Here is a 20944-nt window from a genome sequence, read left to right as displayed (position 1 = left end):
AAGTGTTAGAACTGGGAGAAGGTAAATGTCTGAAGAATTAGTAGTTCTCTTAAAAAATCTAAAAAAAAGCCTAATTGGATTTCTGTTGATGAACCTTTAGGGAAAATGTTATATTGGGTTATATTTTTTTGTCTGTGCATGATCTTTTCTCTTTGATGGAAAATACCATTTATTTTAGAACTTCACTGGTGAAATGTTGTTTTAACTCAGATATATTTCTCTTCTGTGCCCTAGGATAAATTAAGGTTGAATTACAGCCCTAATAAAAAAGTTATGGAAATAGAGTCAAGCAATGAATTACTCATAACAGTCTTTGCCTTCCTTTCTTGCAGATTAAGCACTGGCAAATGCAATTAGACAGACATAGATTAAAAATGTCAAAAGTTGCAGAGAGGTAAGTATATTGTCACATCTCCCGGTTTTTCAATTAGACTGATAACTATTGGGGAAATGTCAGTATGAAATAGCTTCAAAGAAAGAGATGCGAGGGAGCTCAGGTGTCATAGAAATAACTGATGAGAGTTTGCTTTCAGTGGGAGGTATGAAGTTATTTTATTGATAAAAGATGGTCCAGATATTCCATGATACATTTCTGATAAACCCAAGAGTCACTGCGAGAGCCTCTGACCAAGTGGTCACAAGGTTCACCTTGCATTGGCAGGGAGGCTAAATGGAAATAGGTGTGGGGTTACTGTTTCAATATTTCAAAAGGGCAATCACTGACAAAGTGAGGGAACCGATCAGCAGAGCTGGCTGGGTGAGGTGCTCAGTGCTTGAAGAAAGTGACTCTGAGCTTACTTCGGGTCAGAGGATGTAACATTAGTAGGAATCTTTCTCCAAATAAAACCAAAATTTGTCAGGAAGGGGCTAGAAAGTAAATAAATCAAAAAGCCCCTCAGAAAGACTAACTACAGCTTGAGTAGAGAAGAGGTAGAGAAAAGGAATGCTCTATCTTACACATCAAATACAGAGATAGTGAAAATTGCAGAAAATTGAGCTGCATAAGACTTAGTAAAGGAAATTCAGCCAATTGCAAATGCGTCTTCATCCTCTCATATACATTTGTGCATGTGTGTCTACTTCTATATGTGTATTTATGCATACACATACAAACACATATAAATATATATTTATAAAGAAAACAGGTTAAGAATTTTTGTTCGCTGAGCAATAAAAATGGAATACATTAAATATAAATAGCAATGAAAAGAATGAACATTTGTTGTCACTTGTCAATAATTTCTCAATAATTATGAGGCAATACGAAGCATGGAAAGTGGGATAAGGGCATGGGAAATGTAAATTACCAGAATACAACCAAAGTTTTTAGTGTGTTCAACTGAATCGGACCAATTCATGAATACCAAAGAATTTGAAAAAAAATAAGGAGGTTTTTTTGGAAAGCAATAAACTTGGAAGTAGTGCCATTTGATTAGGAAATAATAAAAATATTAACTGTATTTTAGAGAGGAAAAAAGGAGTCCCAGCAGCTGCAGGGCCAACAAATATGACCAGAATAGCATGCAGTGTTGTAGAACAGATTTTAAAGGAACTGATAATTAAAACCGTAGGGGTATAAAGCATGTTCCTTTATGAGAGCAAATGTGCATGGAAGAGGTTGCTTGATTTAATTTATTAGTGCCTAAAGGAGCCCTAAAAGGAGCTATGTGAAAGTATTAGGGAAGTTTGTAGTTTATTTTATTTCAGCTCTTGACAAGACCTGAGCCACCCATCCTTCTTCAGGGGTGCGCTTTTAAAAGGCTTGAGCAAACCTAATTTAGCCTGAGCTTGTAGCTGACTTCCGAGTGTGCGCACACCGGGTTACCATGGCTAGTTGATGCAAGGTAACTTGTTAACTGGGGTAACCTGATCAGGTTTCCCTACCTCCTGACATGACAATGTTTGACGCTTTTGTTTTCCTAGTCTATTAGCTTATACAGAGCAGTATTTGGAATATGATCCTTTTCTTGTGCCCCCTGATCCCTCAAACCCTTGGATATCAGATGACACCACTTTCTGGGAACTGGAGGCAAGGTATATGATTTTATTTCTTCTTTTGGGGTAAGGGTGTATAACGGGCATGAAGATTTCAGACAGAGGTATTGAAGTTACACTAACTAGTTTCCAGGGTTCCAGTGTGGGGAAAAAAAGACATCTTTTAAAATCTGATAACATTTCCTAGTTGCAAGTCCTTATTCTTCTGTGTAAATGCGTGCATATTACCTTCATCCTGTGTAAGTACTAACAGCCTGGTTGCTCATCTCTGAACAGTGCACAGATAGGAGCAATCTGGAAAGTGAGAAATCTGTGGTTGAACTTTAGGATGTAGTCTAAATCATGAGCACAGAGTAGTAGAATACTGAAGTATTGCTGATTGTGAGTTCTGTTGTTTTTTCTTCTGTAGCAAAGAGCCAGGACAGCAGAGGGTGAAAAGATGGGGATTTGGCATGGATGAAGCTTTGAAAGACCCTGTGGGAAGAGAGCAGTTTCTCAAATTCCTGGAGTCAGAATTCAGTTCGGAAAATTTAAGGTATATGGGAGGGACTTTTTTAATAGCTTGTGAGATACATTGTGTTGGGGGTTTTTTGTCTGATACCTTTCTTTTCATTTTTTGACCCCTTCAGAAATTTTCCTGTGACTTACCTTTCAGAATCCATTCATGCAGATTGCTGCCTGCTCCTGTATTCAGGCTGAGGTAAAGACTGATATAGTTAGCAGAGACTCACATGAAGCATATTTTCCCATTCATGTCCAACTTTTGGTGAAACTACCCATGTAAGAGCTTTTTTCTCAGATCATTTTATTAAACAGGTTTAAAGCATTGACCCATTCAAAGCCTGTTCAGTATTATTAAGTCCAATATTATGAGAAGAGTACAATTAAAGTGATTTAAAATTAAAATTCACAGACTTTCACTGTTGGTCAGGTTTCTGGGGATCATTGGTCTTTTGAAAATCTCCACCAAGATTCTAGTACTTGTGGATCTGACACAACAGAAGTAGTGTGACAGCTAGCTCTCAAGTTGCTCACTAATTACAAAATGGAAAGGTGCTGCTAGTGTATGAAGCTTAAATATATTTTAAAAATATATATATAATTACTTTTAAGTGAGGGAGAACAATTATTTGATTTTAAAAAATGATAGTCCATCCGTTGACTGATAGCATGTTTTGTTGTCGCTGTTCTAAGGAAGCTGTATTTCGGTAAGAATTATTTCAGAGGGATTAATAACAGCCTTTCTATAGATAAGTCAAACTGTACATGGTAAAAAAGCATGTACGATATATTTTTCTCTTTATTCCACCTTCTTGTCAGATGTTGTCTGTATCACTTCCCATTCACCGATAGCACAAGGAGTATAAAATCCTATTTGCACACATTCTAGAACTTATAAAAATCCTAAACTACTATTTTTTCTATGCCAGTTCTCACTCCAAAGTGGTGCAGCGTAGCCATTCATACAAGAGTTACATTTATGTAGTATCTTGCAAGAGGCATTTAGTATTTTGTGATGTTGATTCATAAATGCTGAGCAGTTGCACAGACCTCCTTGCTGTTAATTTGTCAGCAGAATAATTGGAGATGGACTTCTCTAAGTTGCTGACCATGTTTGTATTCAAATTTTGAATTTTGCATCACAAATACATATCAGATACTCCAGACCTTATGATATTTTTCAACTGATTTCTTTGTCGTTACCCTCCATGGAAATATGGCCTGACCTGTATATGTATATTGATAACTTCATTAGTGGCAAATACAGATTTGTTTTTCAATTAAAAAATCCAAATGGTAAAATGAATTTTTTAAAATCAGAATAATACAAAGAAAAGGAAAGGTAATTTTTTTTTATTTAAAGAGCATCCTGGTAATTCCTTATGCAGAGCAGCTGTTCAAACATGAACCTATCCAGCCCACTGTGTGCCGCAGTTTCTATGCTTTTCTGTGATTAATTTGTCTCTCTGCCAACTAGACTGTTACCCACATAATCCCTAGCTCTTTCTTCTAATCCTATTTACAACACTAACCACAGGCAAACTGCAAGTGACTGATCCAGAAAAATTCCCTAGAGAAATTTGTTCAGAACTGATTCCTTGACATGCCATCTACTCTTCTGCCTCTCTCTCTCTAGATTCTTATATTGGCATGATAAAATATAATAGCTTAGCGATGATGAATATGAGCTTAAAGGCTGTCCCTGGGAAGGAAGAGACAGGGGACCAAATTTGCACTGAAGAGGTGTTTTCTGCGGTTATTAACTAACTGAAGGAAAACAGTCTTATAAGCTCAGAATTGTGTGTATGAATTCTCAAACTGTGGGGAAATCAATCCATCGTTGGGCTCACACAGTAAAGTCAGGTTAGAAAGCACGAATTTGTAAGGCTTGTTGTGTATGGGAGTTAAAATGTTACAGACCTCAGTAACAGAAACAAAAAGCTTGATGGTTTCAAGCATCCTCACTGAATAAACATTAAATTGAAAAGGCCACCAATTTCTTTGCTCACCTGTTAACCCTACTGTGGCAATTTTCGGTTTGGGGGTGGGTTTTTTGCATTTGACATCCACCTTGAGGAAAAGATTTATTTCCATCCGCATCTTCCCACTGCAACAAGGTGAACTCAAGTCAGTAGCTGGCTCTCGTCCTTTTACAGAACTAATCATGATAAAATGATATACAGATATAATCATGCTAAAGACTGCAGACACTGCAGATTCAGTATTAGTTGATTGGTAGTCTTATAACTCGCTTTGGTGAAAGAAATGCCAAAAATGTGAAATGATAAATCTACCAGATACACTGTTTCTATTCAAGTGTGATTATCTTCTGTAGCTAAAAGTCCCAGTGTTACTGTTTCATTAGCTTGGACTGGGAGTGTCTAAACTGGCTGAGAATCTCATTCTTAGTGGGTATAGATCCTGTCTTAAGAAACAGAACAGGGATGAAGAATCTTGAGCAGCGAGTTAAAACGAAGAACTGTGCAATGATTAGGAATGCAATCAGGTTTCACCTTCTTACTCTGTCTCTCTGCTTTTTTTTTTCTTTGCCTGTAAATTGGGATTAATAGTATGTCATTCTCTAAAGGACTGTTGTAAAGCATAGCAAAGGAGTAAAACTGTCTAAGCAGTTCTGTCAGGGTGGGAGCTTCATTACAGCGTGATTGCAGTTTGCTAACCCCCAGGCTGGATTCTGCACTCACCTAACACAGGCTGTGACTTGTAATCTCTTGTTAGCGTGCAGATTATTTGGAGGGATAGCTTTGCATGCTGCTCACTACACAGAACAAATAGCTAAAGTAACATATGATTTGGATAATAGATTTATTAAGGTCCCACTGCCTATTACAAAACTGGTGAGCATTGTTTAAAATTCACAAGACTTAAGTTTGAGCAAGATACAATACTACTGAGCTTGGTCACAAGGCTGTCCGAGCACTCAAAAAGGACTTTTCAAAGGGAGTGAGATAGTGAAATGAATCTTACAGCAATGTGGCACCTGGAGACCTCATTTCTTTTATCTCTGTAGAAAATCCCCATTCCTGTCTCTATCCTATGTTTTGCAGTGCTGCAGAATTCTTTGGAAAATTGATATTCATATGCTGACTGTACATTTGCTCCCAAGCGGTTGTTTTGTAGGAATTGCGGCCTGTAAAGACCTAAATGGTTTCATGCCTGCCAATCTGGAAGCCTGTCCAAGTCATTATGCCGTATTGCAGTAGGTGTGATCTCCAAGGTAGTGCCAAGGCTGCAAAAGCCTCCTAGCTTGGTGAAGAGCGAGTGATGACAGAACATCTTCCATAATGCACAGAAGGAAAAGCCACTGGACCCCTGGCCCCTTCCTCTGATCCTCATTTATTAGCATCCATAATGTGTGAGTAAATAGGGAAAAGGGGCTTTGAGCTCTGGTTGTCCAGAAAAAGAAAAGAGGGACTGAGGAGTTATCTAGATTTAGATGTTTTGTTGATAAATTTTCTCTGACCATCCCCCTGCAAGATGAGATTTTGTGAGGTCTTTAGTTTGGATTCATCCATTTAATTTGTTGTAGAAATGTTCTGCACTAGAGATAGAGGCTTCAATTATGTCCTGTAGAAAAAATAAATAAAACCCCACATATACACTACTAAAAAATTGCAGTGTTGCCTACAAACTGTTTCAGTCATGGTGCTTAATTTTACGTTTAACTTACTTCAGTGGTTCTGGTTATTCTTTTAATAACACCATAACAGTGCTTTTACTAGAGAAGAGAGAGAATGGTGAAAGAGGTTAAGTATTCTTTTTAATCCAGCCTGTTTCACTACCACTTTTTTGCTCTTTATTACTGATCACCCCTCTTGATGACTTTAAATGCAAGATATGAGTGTCTTCACTGATGGTGGAGGAGAGAGTTCTGCATGTTACAAAGTATGAAGATTGATTAACCATCCTTGATGACTGTCCTGCAAGTCTGAACAGAAGTGCTGGTAATGGCACTTTCCCACACTGTATGGGCACTGGTAATGTTTATCCTTCACGCTGTTGATTATGAGACCCTGTTTTGGGTGTTAATAACTTGACCAAAATTTAATCCTCAAGGCTGAAATTGCCTGTGCTTTATTTCTCATTCAGACTCAAGCTTAAACTCCAAGTCCCAGAAATGTTGCCATTTCTACAGATTAGATGAGAAGGAACTAGTTGCAAGTTTTAATGATTTTCTCTCATTTTTTTGAAGACTTTCAGCACTACTATGTCTTGAAGCTCGAAGCTGTACTTGGCAAGAAGGTGGACTTTAGGAATCAGAGAGTAGTCTTTCCTGCCCCTGGAAAATTTTAGCTGATTTTCTCCATGGAGTTCATTAAGGTTTTTGTTTGCCTTTGCTGAAAGTGCTGAAAGGTCTGTCCTCCAACCTGTTGTGTCACGTGCACTGAGTGCAAAGCCCATATAATTCCCAAAAGGTGGGAGGTGCCTAAACCTCACACATATTGTGGAGAATCACTGCAGTCTTTCTCTCACTCTGTGTTCCCATGTGCTAAATTTAACTGATTAGCTTGATCTGGGATCTGCTGATGGCCACATCTGACATTTAGGTCACTTAATGGGACAGAAGCCGTGTTGCAGCTGTGCTATTCATCTGGCAAGGCCACCCTCACTTTAAAAGTAATCCATCTGGAGAACATAATATCCAGATGTTTTGCAACATGTGTCTTACCATGTCATGTGGCTGGATCTGTGACTCTCATATGCCTTACACTCTCACTCAGCCATACATCTGGCATGTGACCCAGCTGGGACAGAAGACCGCAGTAAGGTTTCCAACTAGCTGCTCAGGTCTCTGTTCAAATGGTACTGAGCACCTTCTAGAGAGCGTCTCCATGGCGAAAGCAAACCACCAACAGGAGATACAGACTTTCATCCAAGGGCAGAGAGACCGAGGTCTAGTTTCTTCCATGAAGTAGCACCAAGTTCGCGTATATCATTGTCCAGAAAATGCAATTGGGTTCCCCCTCTCCTGCCCGTGCACATATTTACTGTACACACTGCATGCTGTTTGCTACAGGAGTCTTCCCTTGCTCTGCTCACAGCTGATGAGGCAGAGAGCTGTAAAAGGGGGCAGGGAGCTCTTTTGATTTGAGGCCCTGTGCTGAGGTCTTGCAGACTCCATTTCAACTTCATCTGTGGTATTGGTTGCCATAGGATATTCAGAAAAGTTATTTTTGAAAATGCAAGAGGCAGCAGCCTTATTTTGGCATTTCCTAACGTTGCATATTTGACTTTAACACTCTGTGGGAGGAGGACAGGCATTTTTTCTTGAAAGATCAGTAAGTACATTAAATTGTTAAAAAGTGTGTTGGCTGTGTAGTAAGCACCATAGACATAACATACCACAGAAATCAGCATTTTCTTCCTACTTTTACAGAAGTTTCTAAATTTAGAACCTCACATTTTTCGTAGGATTTCTGAATGCTAGAAGGGAAAATAAAATTAATCTATCAAAGAGCTGATGTACAGCCTGTAAGGATGTGTCTGTACATCCTGCCTATTCTATGCTGGAAGCGGAATGTTTCCTCAAAGAAGTTAAATTTATCTCCCATCTATTTCCCCGTAATTGAGTATAACCTACTATATGGAAACAGTTTACTTGCAAAGGAAAATAGCATCCTAAGGCATGTTTGTGGTGACTTCCAGAAGTATTGGCAGTGATATAATGGAACAAACAAGAATGTGACAGCTTTGAGCTAGATCTTCAGGCTGTCTGCAGGGTGATAGAAAATGTGTGTTTACAAAGAACATCCTTCCCTTTCATTTTTCTATTCTTTACCTAACTTTGATACACATGAGTAATCAGTCAGTCCCAGAAGATGCATTTGAAGGGGTTAGCACTGCAGGATATACACTTTTAAATGCAAATATCGAAAACAGCTTAAGGAAACCAAAGTGGGTTGCTCAAATTTGACAGAGTGAACTGAATAAGAGTTTGTAAGCTGTGCAGTTTTTAAACTTGAGTTATGAGGCCTCTCTTCTTACTACATTGCCATCAGATTCTCAGGATACGTCCCCAGGCTCTGTGCAGGTCTATGTTCAATTCACATTGCACTTCATAGAGATAAGTGGTGCTCCCCAGAATTTTTGAAACTGAAGTTCTTCTGTTGGCACAGACTCCCTTTGTGACTTTGGAGAAACCACTGTACGTTATTACATTATTAATATATTTACAAAACTGGGAAAAAGTTACTTCTCTGTCTCTTCGAAAACTTAAGGGATCAATAGACAGGCAGGTAGTGCTTAGATACTATGGAAATTGAAGGGTGTAGAAATACCTAAAACAGTAATCTCAGTAGAGTGAAGCTGAGCATAATGGCTTGTGAGCGATGAGCTCCTTCCACCTGTACTACAAAGGAGTTTCAAAACAGGACTATGAAGGAATAATTGCTTTCTGGAAGGTAAATCATCTCAAGTGAAGAATGTCTCATAGGAAGAATACTGTAAGGTTTTCTTTGCTATGCTTTACTATCCTCTCTTAAGAGTTGTTGCAAGAACTATATTAGAATTTGTGTTGAGGGTGGTATAATTTTGCTTTCTTGGAACGTCTGAGTACAGTTCCACTGTTCTTCTCCCCTATCCCATCCCAGTTTAACTAAGCTAAGAGACCTCAGTTTAATCTCACGGTGTAAGTAGGGTGGAACCATATTTGAAAGGTGCACCCAAATTATTTGTCAGCCTTGTAAAATACAACTTATTTCACAGTTAACTCACTTCAAGGTTCATCTTATCTGTTTCATAGGATTGGCTGTGTCAAAGCAATAATAAAAGGTTGTGATGGTACATATTGTGTACTTAACAAAGTCAAACTTTAGTTGAGCTTTCAGGGTGCAGAGAACTAAGTGGTCTGCACCATGTCTAAGCACTGGATCCTAGTTGAATTTAGAATTATTTTGTGCACTGAGACAGTCTGAAGACCCATAGAAGAAATAATGCAATCATATTAGCAAACGAAAAGTGAATATCAAAGCTTATAGCTAACGAGCTGTGATCACAAAGTACTCAATCCTGCTCCAGACTGAGTGAGGATACAATGAACTGGCCTGCACTGCATGTGGCTGCCCGACGTTGGTTTGCTTAGCAGCAGCAGAGAGAATGAGCACTTCCATTCAGCATTTTAGGAAAAAATATGCATAGAAATGCCATATTGAATAAATCAATTAAATTATAGTGGGCTTTTCCAGTTTATACATTATTTGTGGAGTAATAGTAACAAAATTACAGTTACAGAGTTGGTAGTTTAACAGGACTCAGAGAGATTCATGTAGATAGCAAGATCATAAGTTCTTATTAGCTTTGAAAGGAATGTCAAAAAGCAATAGATTTATAAGTGATATAACCCCTTGTGGTTCAGGTGAAATGAAATCTCAGTTTAATTCCAGTTAAATGGAAACCTTCCCGTAGGCAAGTTACCCATACATAAGTAATGAAGGCTTTCCCACCTATCTCATGAAGAGGCTTGTAATAATTGTTTCTTAAGGTGGATTGATTGCCTGAGACAGTATGCCAGAATGCTGATCCCAACATAAAATCACAGATTTCTCTTTTTTTAGTATGTTTTAAATGAAAACTTTAGTTACTTCATTAAATTTTTTTAAGAGCAAAGAAGAATGTGAGCACATCATTAATGATTATACTGAATTGGAAGTCAAGATGCTATATTGTGCCATAGGTTCTGGTTAGCAGTAGAAGACCTGAAGAAGAGGCCTATCCGTGAAGTTCCTGCTCGCGTCCAAGAAATCTGGCAAGAATTTCTTGCTCCAGGTGCACCCAGCGCTATCAACCTAGATTCAAAAAGTTATGACAAAACCACGCAGAATGTAAAGGACCCTGGAAGATACACATTTGAAGATGCTCAGGTCAGTTTGCAATCCTGTTTAGGGATATTTGAAATAGAATATGGGCTAGTGAAATCTATGTACAAAAAAAAAAAGATATATTTGGTAATTAAATGGTAATGTTTGTTTCTTAAACCACCATTTTTGGCAATGCAAATGGGTAACATTCTTTCATTCATGAGGCCTATGAATTACTAAAGCTCTTCATGAAAACTCCTGTGCCTGATATAGAGTCTTCAAGTGGGCTTCAAATAGAGCAAAGCATATAGTGCATTGAAAATGATATTTTCATGTTCCTGTTTTCTTAATTTTCTTATTCAGTCACATTAAGAGAGAAGCTTCCCCTACACACACATTGACTTCTACTTCTCAAGATCTGTCTCTGAAAGACTTCCCTTGATACAGGCTCAGTTTCTGTTCTCTCAATGCATGTCCAAAAGTGTTATCATTTATAGGAGTCACAGGTCCCCATCATGAAAAGAATACGACCCACGTGAGAAATAACATTTTGTAACAGCTTGTGCAGAAGTATCATATTTCACAGATGCTGTATATTCTATACCTTATGAAACTACTCTCTAAAGAACATTGAGCAGAGATCCTAAATATCTGTTCTTCAATAATCAGTATTACAGCAGTAAAAACAGTCTGTAAATGTCTTATTTGGCTTTTGGGGGGTTTGATTTAGTCACAATTTAAATACCATCATTAAGAGATACTTTTGACCAGAGCTAGATTTGTGAAAATACTTGTATTTTAAGATTGGAAGTAAAAGTTAAACAAACCAGTAAAATACAAATCTTGGTTTTCCTCAGAAGAAAAAACAAGTATTTCTGTATTAAATGCAACACTTCATGTGACTTATAACTTAATATTTCATCTTTGCAGACTTCTGAGAAAAGCAATAGAAAAGAATTGTATTCACAGTAAAAGTAGTAGAACTGGTGCCGTCCTCCCTTTTTCATCAGCAGCCCAGTGATGACAATTTAATTATTAACGCAAAGTGAAATGGTGTCAAAAGGAGAGATTGAGATCATGTCCCTGCAGAATTTCCTACAGCTTGATTATTAGGTCATCATCTGGGGACTCAGAGGATGCTGCTGCAAGTCCCACAAAGGAGAGAAGGGAGTTCAATCGGGGCTTTCTACTTTTTGTAAAGTGCCTCTGCCCCAGATAGGAGGGGGAATAATTCTACCACCTTTTCATTTTGCTGTTATGAGAATAGCAATCTATGATGCAATAATCAAGTTTTCCTTAGGCATGATATCTTACCCACTTTTTGGAAGTACTCTGCGTTAAGCCAAACACACAGTTTTTGCTGACCCCCTGGGGATTTAGGAATGCAGCGTATAGCAAAGACATCACTTACACAAATAAACAATCTAGCAAGAGAAAAGGTCTTTGCAGTTGAGACAGTAAAGTACAAGTAAATTCCTTGGTGTCCATATTAAAAAAAAAAAAAAAAAGTTGTAAAATTTCAACGCCATTTTACTTCCAGATCTCTCTTCTCTTTTTTCCCCTTTCATTTATGAAAGACATGGAGTATTCAGTCTTTATGTAAGCAGGACTTTTCCTCCTGTCATACCTCGGGTTGTTTGATCCAGTTCAGCATATGGCTGAACCTGGAAGCCTCCATTTCTCTGGGAACAGGGGGCGGACTGTACCTGCCGTGTTCTGAGTTGAAGCTTTAGGACCTTTACGGGGTGCGCCACCTGAACTGGCAGGGTTTTGTCAGGAGTAGGGCTCTGCCTCTGCAATGGGGTCTTCATGGCCTGCCAGTTGGGAAGAGACCGCTTACAAGTCATTCTGGCAGCTGGCAGGTCATTAATCCGTGGTCAAAAATGTTTTGAAAAGCATTTCCGGGCTTGAATGGTGGCACCATGGAACTCCATGTCAAATGAGAGTGATACATAGTTAAAAATAGACTGATTGTCCTAAATAACATCCAGCCTCAATTCCTGACTAATGTGTACATTAAGAATACTAATACAGCCTAATTTGTTCTTGCTTTTACAGGGTTGGGTTTTGCATAGAAATAGCATTTTCATGCCCATCACCATTGATATGTACAACAGGAGCAAAATCCTTTCTACTCTCTGTTGGCAGTATTGGCCACTTTTGTAGAAACTGAGTGGAACAAAAACTCCCCAAATGAACCAGCCTCAGTTCTGAATGTACACCAGAATTTCTCTCCTTAGTGCAAGAAATACAATGAAAGGCACTTAGAATCATTTTGAGAGTTTCTAATACAAAAAAACAAACTACACCAAAAAACTGAAACCATCAACTTGAATTTTACCTTGCTATAATTTTCAAGCAAGGTGATTTGTTGGTTTTTTTTTTTCTTTTTCTATTCACTAATTTTATGCAGTACCAACCTGAGAAACAGTATTTACTTTACAGTTTATTTCCCGTTTCCTGATTGCTTAGCTACAAGTTTCCTATAGTAAAAGGTAGGGTTTGAGTAAAAAATAAAACAGAAATAGCAAACACAATTCAGTGGATTTATAAAAAAATATTTTTTATTGTATTTCCTATTCCGATTACTTTTTTGACAAATCTTTTTCCTAGCATTATAACTAGAACTACGATTATAAAGTGTCCCACATAATAGATTTTTAGTTTTTCATATTTTACAGAGATGAGAATGCTCCAGAAAGAAAAGCTCTATAAACCTCCCGTGTCATTTGTTTTCTGGATAAGAGTTTCCAAATTTTTATATGCCTCTGAAGAATACCTTTGAAATTAGATTAGCCTGTGCCCTGGTTTGGGCTGGGATAGAGTTAAATTTTCTTCCTAGCAGCTGGTATAGTGCTGTGGTTTGGATTTAGGATGAGAATAATGTTGATAACACGCTAATATTTTAGTTGTTGCCAAGCGGTCACACTGCCCTGCCAAAGAGAAGGTGGGGGGCACCCAAGAAGCTGGGAGGGGGCACAGCCAGGACAGCTGACCCAAACTGACCAAAGGGATATTCTATACCATATGACATCATGTTCAGTATATAACTGGGGGGTTGGCCAGGAGGTGGTGTGGCTTGGGAACTAGCTGAGCATTGGTTCTGGTGGTGAACAATTGTGCTGTGCATCACTTGTTTTGTATATTCTATTAATATTAATATCCTTTCCTGTCCTATTAAAGTGTCGTTGTCTCAACGCACGAGTTTTACCATTTTTCTTTTTGATTCTGTCGTCCATCCCACTGGAGTGACCAAACGGCTGTGTGGTTTTTTTAGCTGCATGCTAGGTTAAGCCACAATAGCCTGGAACTGTTTTTCAATTTGCATATGTATTTTCCTTTTTATATTGTCAGCTGGATAGCAGAATAAACATCTGTCAATGGATGTTTTCAAGAGTAGCCAGGGGATATCCTCCCTAACTTAAGCACATATTTGTTGTGCTGAATTAGAAACCCAGTACCTTTTCCCAGACTACGAAGTCAGAAAAGCATCTCCAGAAACTAATTCAGAAAATCTGATGAAGAAGGAACCACAGCTCCTGATTTAGTCACTTAGCTAAACTGAGTGATGTCAGGGAGGTTTGAAACTGGGCTTTAAGCTAGGACTCAGTTGTAAATTCTTAGAAAAATAATTCCGTAGTGGAAATAAGTACTTTAAATTAAAGAAGGGTGTGTTGTGTTCTCTATACATAACAAACAGGCGGGATTTCTGCTTTAAGAATAGAGAGCAATTCAGCCTCAGCTTCAGAACTGCACGCTACTATCCCATAAGGCTTCCTATTCAAAATAGTGCTAGCTGATATACATTCCACAACTAAACCATATATGTCTGCTTTTAAGGGAGTAACAGCTCCTTCTTTCCCTTTCAGGAGCACATTTACAAACTGATGAAAAGTGATTCTTATCCTCGTTTTATACGATCCAGTGCCTACCAGGAGCTGCTACAGGCCAAGAAAAAGGTATTGGTCCATCTTGCCTTTGTCTTGCCACTGTGCAAAGCGGTGGTTATGTTTGCAACAATACTCAGTCTTCTCTCCCCTGTGCCAGTGCAACTGGATATCTGGTAGGTGACCAGCTTGGCGTGTTTGGAGGGTCACATACACACAGGAGTTCAATATACATATATGTGTATATATCCTGCATGCGGGCATGTTTCAATAAGTTAATCTAGCAAAACTTATTTTTATTTTTACATCCCATATTGTACTGTTTTCTCTGTTATGAAGCACCTTAAATTGCAAAGTGCTTTACAAATACATTAAAAAAATAAAATAAAATCCCAGAAGAATAGTCTTCATGTTTGCAAGTTTGCTTATGTAATAATTGTTGTTCTCTTTATTCCACCTATAAAAGCTACAGAATGTGTTTAGAAACAATCATCTTATTCATATGAATAACTTCTAATTTCAACTATAAATATAGGGGCTTCCTAATTCTGTTTCTTTCCCTATTATTACATGAATAGTTTTGAGTAGGCTAGGAATCTGACTTGAAAGACTGATCATGTCACACTTCGGCAAACAGAGGCTCATGTCTTGGTATGTAATATTTGCTTAGAAAAGTCCAGATTTTGGAACGAGTTCTGAATAGACACAGCCCAGAGATGTGGAGAAGCTTGTGCAATGCAGATTTCTATAATGATAAATAATTTTATTAGTGGGCTCTAAATAGCGATTTCCTAGAATCAGCTGGGAGCCCTGTGCCTTGCATAATCAGGGCCCTGATCGTTACCGGAACGAGGTAGTTATTAACACCGTAGCATTCTATTGTTTATAATGACAACCGAAAATTATATGAAAGTACTGTGTGATTTTGTTTTTTGTTCAAACATTGATTTCTGAAGATCCAATATAGAAAGAGATGTTGAAAATACCAGAAAGCTACAACTGTCCGTGTGAAGTCCTTAAGTTTGTGAATGTCAGTTCATTAACACAAGATGTGCACTTCATTATTTCTTTTTATTTTCAGTTTTTCTTTTAAGTCAAACCAGTTTGATCCCCACGTAGAATGATTTTTGTCAAATACTATATCTGCTTTGCCCACCCCGTTTTGCAGTCTCATTACAGCTTCATACCTGTGTTTGCTTCCTGATTTATACAAAATTTGTTTTGCAGTCCATTGTTTCATCGATCCTTCTTTTCTACTCCATTTTTTCTTGCTTTTCTTTTTCCCCTCCTTTTTTTTTTTGTTTCTTTTTTTTATTATTATTATTTTAAATTTAAGTTGGAAAACACACTGGATCGTCGAACATCTTTTGAGAAATTCACACGCAATGTGGTAAGTTTGTTGCCTCGGAAGAATAGTAAACTTGATGGGACATCCTTCTCCCCTCCCCCTCACTGATCCCTACTTTCCCTTTTTGCTTCTCTAACCTGACAGTTAAAAAGTGTATTTATCACAGTTTGTGAATTTTCCTAGGAATGACAGCTTTATAATGTGCTTTCATTACAACCCCTCCTCCCTAGTCCCTTTCCCACTAACCTCAATAGTCACACATGGAGAAATGGACCTTTGGGAGCCATGCTTTTTGCATTAGGAAGCATGAAATTGTTCACTTTTTTTTTTTTTTTTTAATTTTAGTAAAGAATCTATGAAAACCTGCCTGATGTTGTTCCTTTTTCTGGTGCCTCCCAAAATACTGACACAGTTTGAACACATTGGATTTCCCTCCTGTCTCCTTTTTATTTTACTAAAAAAGAGTTTGTGCCTTTTTTTTTTTTTTTTTTTTAAATTGGGCACAGGGAAGATTAAAGAATAATAATTTCCCCATCTTCCTTAATGTCTAGCACAGCTTCTTCAGGACCAAAGAACTCATGCTGATGATGCGCAAGGGTTTGATTGGGATTTCATTTTGATAACGGACTACAAGAACTGATTTATTTTTTAATATATAATTTTCGAAAGCTATTTCACAACGGTAAAAGAATGTAGGCTGGTGAATTTGCTGTGGGCATTCTCTTGCCATCTGCTAAAAGGTCCACTGATTTCCTGATATGTGGGATTCTTTTTGCTTATCCAGTTTCTTTGGATTTTTTTTTTAACATTGTGGAAGTTCAAACTAAAGCATTCAACGCATTTATTTTTGTAGGGCAGAAACATCCCTATTTTCCCATGCCATAAAAACTGTACACCAACACTGAGGGCGAGCACTAACCTGTTATGAAAAGAGGTAGAAAGATCTTGGATTATACTCAAGTTTGTCTGCATTGTCTGTTGAATTGTGCAGGTGATGCTGCTGTGTGTGCGTGTGCGTCTGTGGCTTTTTTTGTGACCTGGTTAGTGGAGCTGTGTGCGTTGATATGAAAAATATGAGAGCTTTCAGCAAAGATCATGGTTTTTGTTTTTTAGTTTCTAGGGAAGGAGAAGCAGTTCTCAGAAACTGCCTCCTGTATAATGAGGCTCAAGAGTATTTCCTCAAGTTTTTAAAATATATATATACTTTCTAGTAATCAAAAAAAGAAACAAATGCAGTGAAAGATCAAAGTTGTATGAGGTTGTGGGAATATCTCCCATGTTAAAACAAAACTGTAATTCTTTAACTACTTTCTTATAGGTAAAGGCTTCCTGTAATATGCTTTGAATCCACTGTAATCAGGAAGAAATTTGGATTCAATGGGACAAAGTCAGTAAAGGACTCTAAAAAGTAAATAAACAGCCACAAAGGAAACTATCCCAATGTTTGAAACAAAAACCCCTATATTTTGCATGGTGGTGTTGCCGTAGCATGTTGCAGTGTGATTTGTGTGTTGTGTCAGCTGGTTGAGCTATAAAACAACATTGTACATGATAACATTATACATGATGATTACATGATAATTTCATAGGAAGTTCCATATTAATAAAAGAGCCTATGTTAATACAACAGAGTATAGAGAGCAGGTAGTACATCTGGGACGTCCAAGAGTCAGGCTTGTGCCCAGTCACGGTGCCTGGCAACCTGCAATAGCTACATTTTTTCATGGGAGTCTAAACAGCCCACGGATCAGGAATTAGTTACGGTAAAGAGCACATAGACGGGTGGCTGTAAGGAGAGAAGTAGCAAGCTGCAGACAAATGTGGGGAGAATACAGCACAAAAAGAGAAACACTGAAGACAGACTGGGAGGCACTAAAATGACTCCCCGACAATCCCTCGCGGAGCAGCATTACTGATAAACCAGCGGTTGTGTGCACAAACACTGGAGCATTACGCTCTGCAGGCGTGCCTGATTTTCATCGTGCTAATCTCAGGGCAGAATTACCAGGATAGCAGGATGCCAGAGATGCCAGGCAGGCCCAATAAACCAGCTGTGAGCTAGAAATGGGAACAAGGATTTCTGGATGTGAAGCGTTAGCACTTCTTCAGTAGAAGAGGGTGATCCTTTTTTCACGGAGCAAGCTAGAAAATAAAAACTGTGGTTTTGCTTTTCCTCAAACTACTACCTGTGAATCCGGGTGGAGTCTGTCAAGTCGGGTCAGGTATGAAAGTAAAACACGTCACTGCTAGATCTATATTCCCTATTAGAGCAGCAGCTCCAAGGCTTGCAAATTAATCCAGAATGTCAGGATGCTCAAGTGCAAACCTTTTCTCCGAGACAACTGAATTCATATCACCCACTGCCCCAGGACCCCTTGCCACCAGGCATCCTGTTCTTCTGTTCTTGTTCTTGGTTATGATGAGTTTATTTTGTAATTATCTACCTTGGTACAGTGGTTCCAACCAGCAAGGATGAGGAAAACATTTCTCAGAATATTCTACAGTGTACCTATTAACTTGTTCAACTGTGAAGTGAGGGACTGTGGTATAGATCTGTTCTTTTGATTAATACAGAAAATAGGTGTGAGGCAGGTCTTCTGCAACCTGGATCGATGCTGTCGTCTCTGAATGATTTAGTAAGATGAGAATTACAGTTTCTCTTCTCCTCTGATGGTTTAGAAAAATTAGACTAATTTTCACTGGTTTTTTTCTCACTTATATCAAAGTGGGTTTCTGTTGAACTAAATTAGACTTCAGGTTTTTCCATTTGAAGTGTTTAAAAAAAAAAAGCAATCTTGGTTGCATCTAGGGACTGAACCTGAGAAGATGACCTTGTAATTCATAACCTGATTCGTTAAGACAGAGACTATAAGAGCCTCCTGATCCATGATGATTGAAAGTGGGTTATACTTGCTACAGAAAGGGTTTGTTAAACTAGAAAGTTTAGAAACTTTGTAAGTCCAATCCCTCCGTACTATTCCTTGAATTAAGTGGAAATAACCTAATATAATGAGTCATTTTTCTAGTCTGATGGAGAAAAAATAAAAGTGGAGCTATATACACAAAAAAACCTAGGCTCAGCTCTGCGTTACTTTGACACTGGAGAGTTTTCTTTCCAGAAAACTTTCAATAAGTTGGTGCACATTGAGAGCCCTAAATGCTCAGCTTAAAAACATTGGCTATTTAGCTTGCTCTGTAAGATTTTATAGTGCAAAATCACTAATGCCTTTGGCAGTCCACAACTGACAATAATGTTAGAAACAGGTCTGCCTTCAAGTGCAAAATAGATAAAGTAACAGCAAGTTGGCATTTGCTATATGTAATATTTATTATGGAACACTTTATAGTTTGCCTCTGAGTAGTAAGCACAGCTATTCTTGGCTTGCGTCACTTATTCACAGTCCCAGGTATTGTGTGAAAATCTAGAGCACATACACTTCAGCACTGCTGGAATGATGCCACTGGATAAGTGCATTGCCTTGAAATAACACCAGCACCCACAAGTGTCACAGCTCTGACTCAGCAGCACGGGGAGCGGTGGTCACAGTGTGCTCTGTGCTCCCCCGTCACCAGCTCAGCCCCTCCGGTTTCTCTTCGGGAATAATTAAGGTCTAGTCACCCGCAGGTCCCCAAGGAGGTGAGTAGGGAAGCTAAAGGCGTAAGGCAGGGAGCAGGAGAATCTCATTGCTTGCCGCAGTAGTAGAGAGAGGGAAATCAGCTGTTTCTGTGGCATTTAAAAAAGTGAAATTCTTTTGAGGAATTTACATGGGGAAGAAAAAAATCCATATTTTTCAAAATAATTTTTAAAAATTAAAAATATCAGGAAACTTCCTCTACCTCAAGTACTAACATCTACATTACAGAGGAAAAAAACAAGTGAATATGCACTGATAATGTTGATGGGAACAAAGAGATCCTTTAAGGAAAACTTTTGTCTTTCATTTCTCATGTGCATGAGGGATTTGTGGCAGTGGCAGAGTGGTAGTCGGAGCAAGACCTTTGTGAACGCTAGCCTGGTGGCTAGCTGTGATCATCGCTTCAGAAGCCTGAAATGATCTCATTTATAGCCGATGGGGCTAATTTCATTTGCGGCCCATGCAAATTGTGTTGTCTCCCCAGGAACCAAGTTTGTGGGGCAAGAAGGTGCGGTCTCCCTCCTCAGAGCTGCCCGGGGGGAGATACTCCATCGTCACGTGCTGGTGTCACAGATGCCGCTGTCAGCGTTAGAGTTTCATCGGTTGCTGCCCAATGATAGAGAAGGCAAAAAAATGTGCTTGTTGCAAGTTTTCATGTTTTATGAAAACACAGCCTGTACAAAGCAGACCTAATTCAGTTCATATATTAAACTAGAGAGCCATCAGATAGTAATTATCTTCACTCATAACCTCCTAAACAAGGCCCCATTTAATAAGTTTGAGTTTAAAACCATTATATCTTACATTACCCCTACCCTTTCCAGCTGTTATCACAGAATCATAGAATGGTTTGGGTTGGAAGGGACCTTAAAGATCAGTCTTCTCCCACTTAGCTGGAAGAACTTGCTTCCCAGTGTCCTTAGATGTTTTCCTCCTCCAAACCAGTAACATGAGACCATTTCATGCATGAGACGTGAAATGTGAAGGCCATTGAACACAGAGCATTTTTCACAGAGGCTCAGTCCAATGTCACTTAATGTGACATAGCAAATTATGGTCTAGAGATGGAAATGAAAACTAATAAAAATAGCTTCCTCATTTCTTATCAGTGGGGGATAGACTTTCTAGATGCTTAAAGCAGTGTAACTTCTTGTCATGTTAAAATCTGTCCCTTTATTGAGAAACAAGGCAGATAATATATCAATTTCATCTGTTAATCAAGAATTTTTTCTATATGAACACAAGAGCCCTACTGTCCCAGACCAAAAGTCCACCTAGCCCTGAAATCCCACCAGGGGCTATATTTTTCTCAAGCACTACATCGTGAATGAACTTCAATGCAGTATCAGCTGTGGGACCTCATGTTCAATGTGCAGTCATGGAAGAAATGCCAATTAGTCTTTTGAATTTACTTACAGGTTATTCCTAAAATTTAAGCCAAAAAGTAGCTAGCAAATAGTCAGAAAAAAAAAAAAAAAAATCACAAAGCTTCTTATTGACAAATACGAAACAATAATAATAAGTCTTTGTAGAAATTAAGGCTTTTTCTGCATCAGGAAAGAGATGCCTTATTGATGTTTGACTAAAAAGAATTGATGAAATAATTGAAATTTTTAGTTTAGACCAATAATAAATCCAAAAATCTAGTTTGAGGGGTTTTTTAGGAATGATGCCCAGGCTAATGAGGAAAATCAAAAAGACCATTTGTGGGACAGGCCAGTGAGGACTGGCCTCCTTGTCCTGTTCTGCAGTGACTGGAGCTAA

General features: G+C 38.4%; 1 protein-coding gene across 7 annotated transcripts in view; it reads left to right on the top strand.

Moving 5' to 3' along the window:
- RGS7 (regulator of G protein signaling 7) overlaps positions 1-20944 on the top strand; it is a 343507-nt gene that overhangs the window by 301357 nt on the left and 21206 nt on the right. For 3 of the 7 annotated variants that reach the window (XM_075748785.1, XM_075748786.1, XM_075748791.1), the window contains exons 12-16: positions 333-394; positions 1924-2034; positions 2405-2530; positions 10187-10373; positions 14180-14269. In XM_075748785.1, the coding sequence (XP_075604900.1) occupies positions 333-394; positions 1924-2034; positions 2405-2530; positions 10187-10373; positions 14180-14269 (576 nt within the window). The other 4 variants (XM_075748787.1, XM_075748789.1, XM_075748784.1 and 1 more) reach the window with 4 other exon arrangements.

Source organism: Balearica regulorum, chromosome 3 (genome assembly GCF_011004875.1).
Source record: "Balearica regulorum gibbericeps isolate bBalReg1 chromosome 3, bBalReg1.pri, whole genome shotgun sequence".
Lineage (NCBI taxonomy): Eukaryota > Metazoa > Chordata > Aves > Gruiformes > Gruidae > Balearica > Balearica regulorum.
Note: the sequence above shows the minus strand (reverse complement) of the source record. Positions and strands in the feature narration are given on the sequence as shown.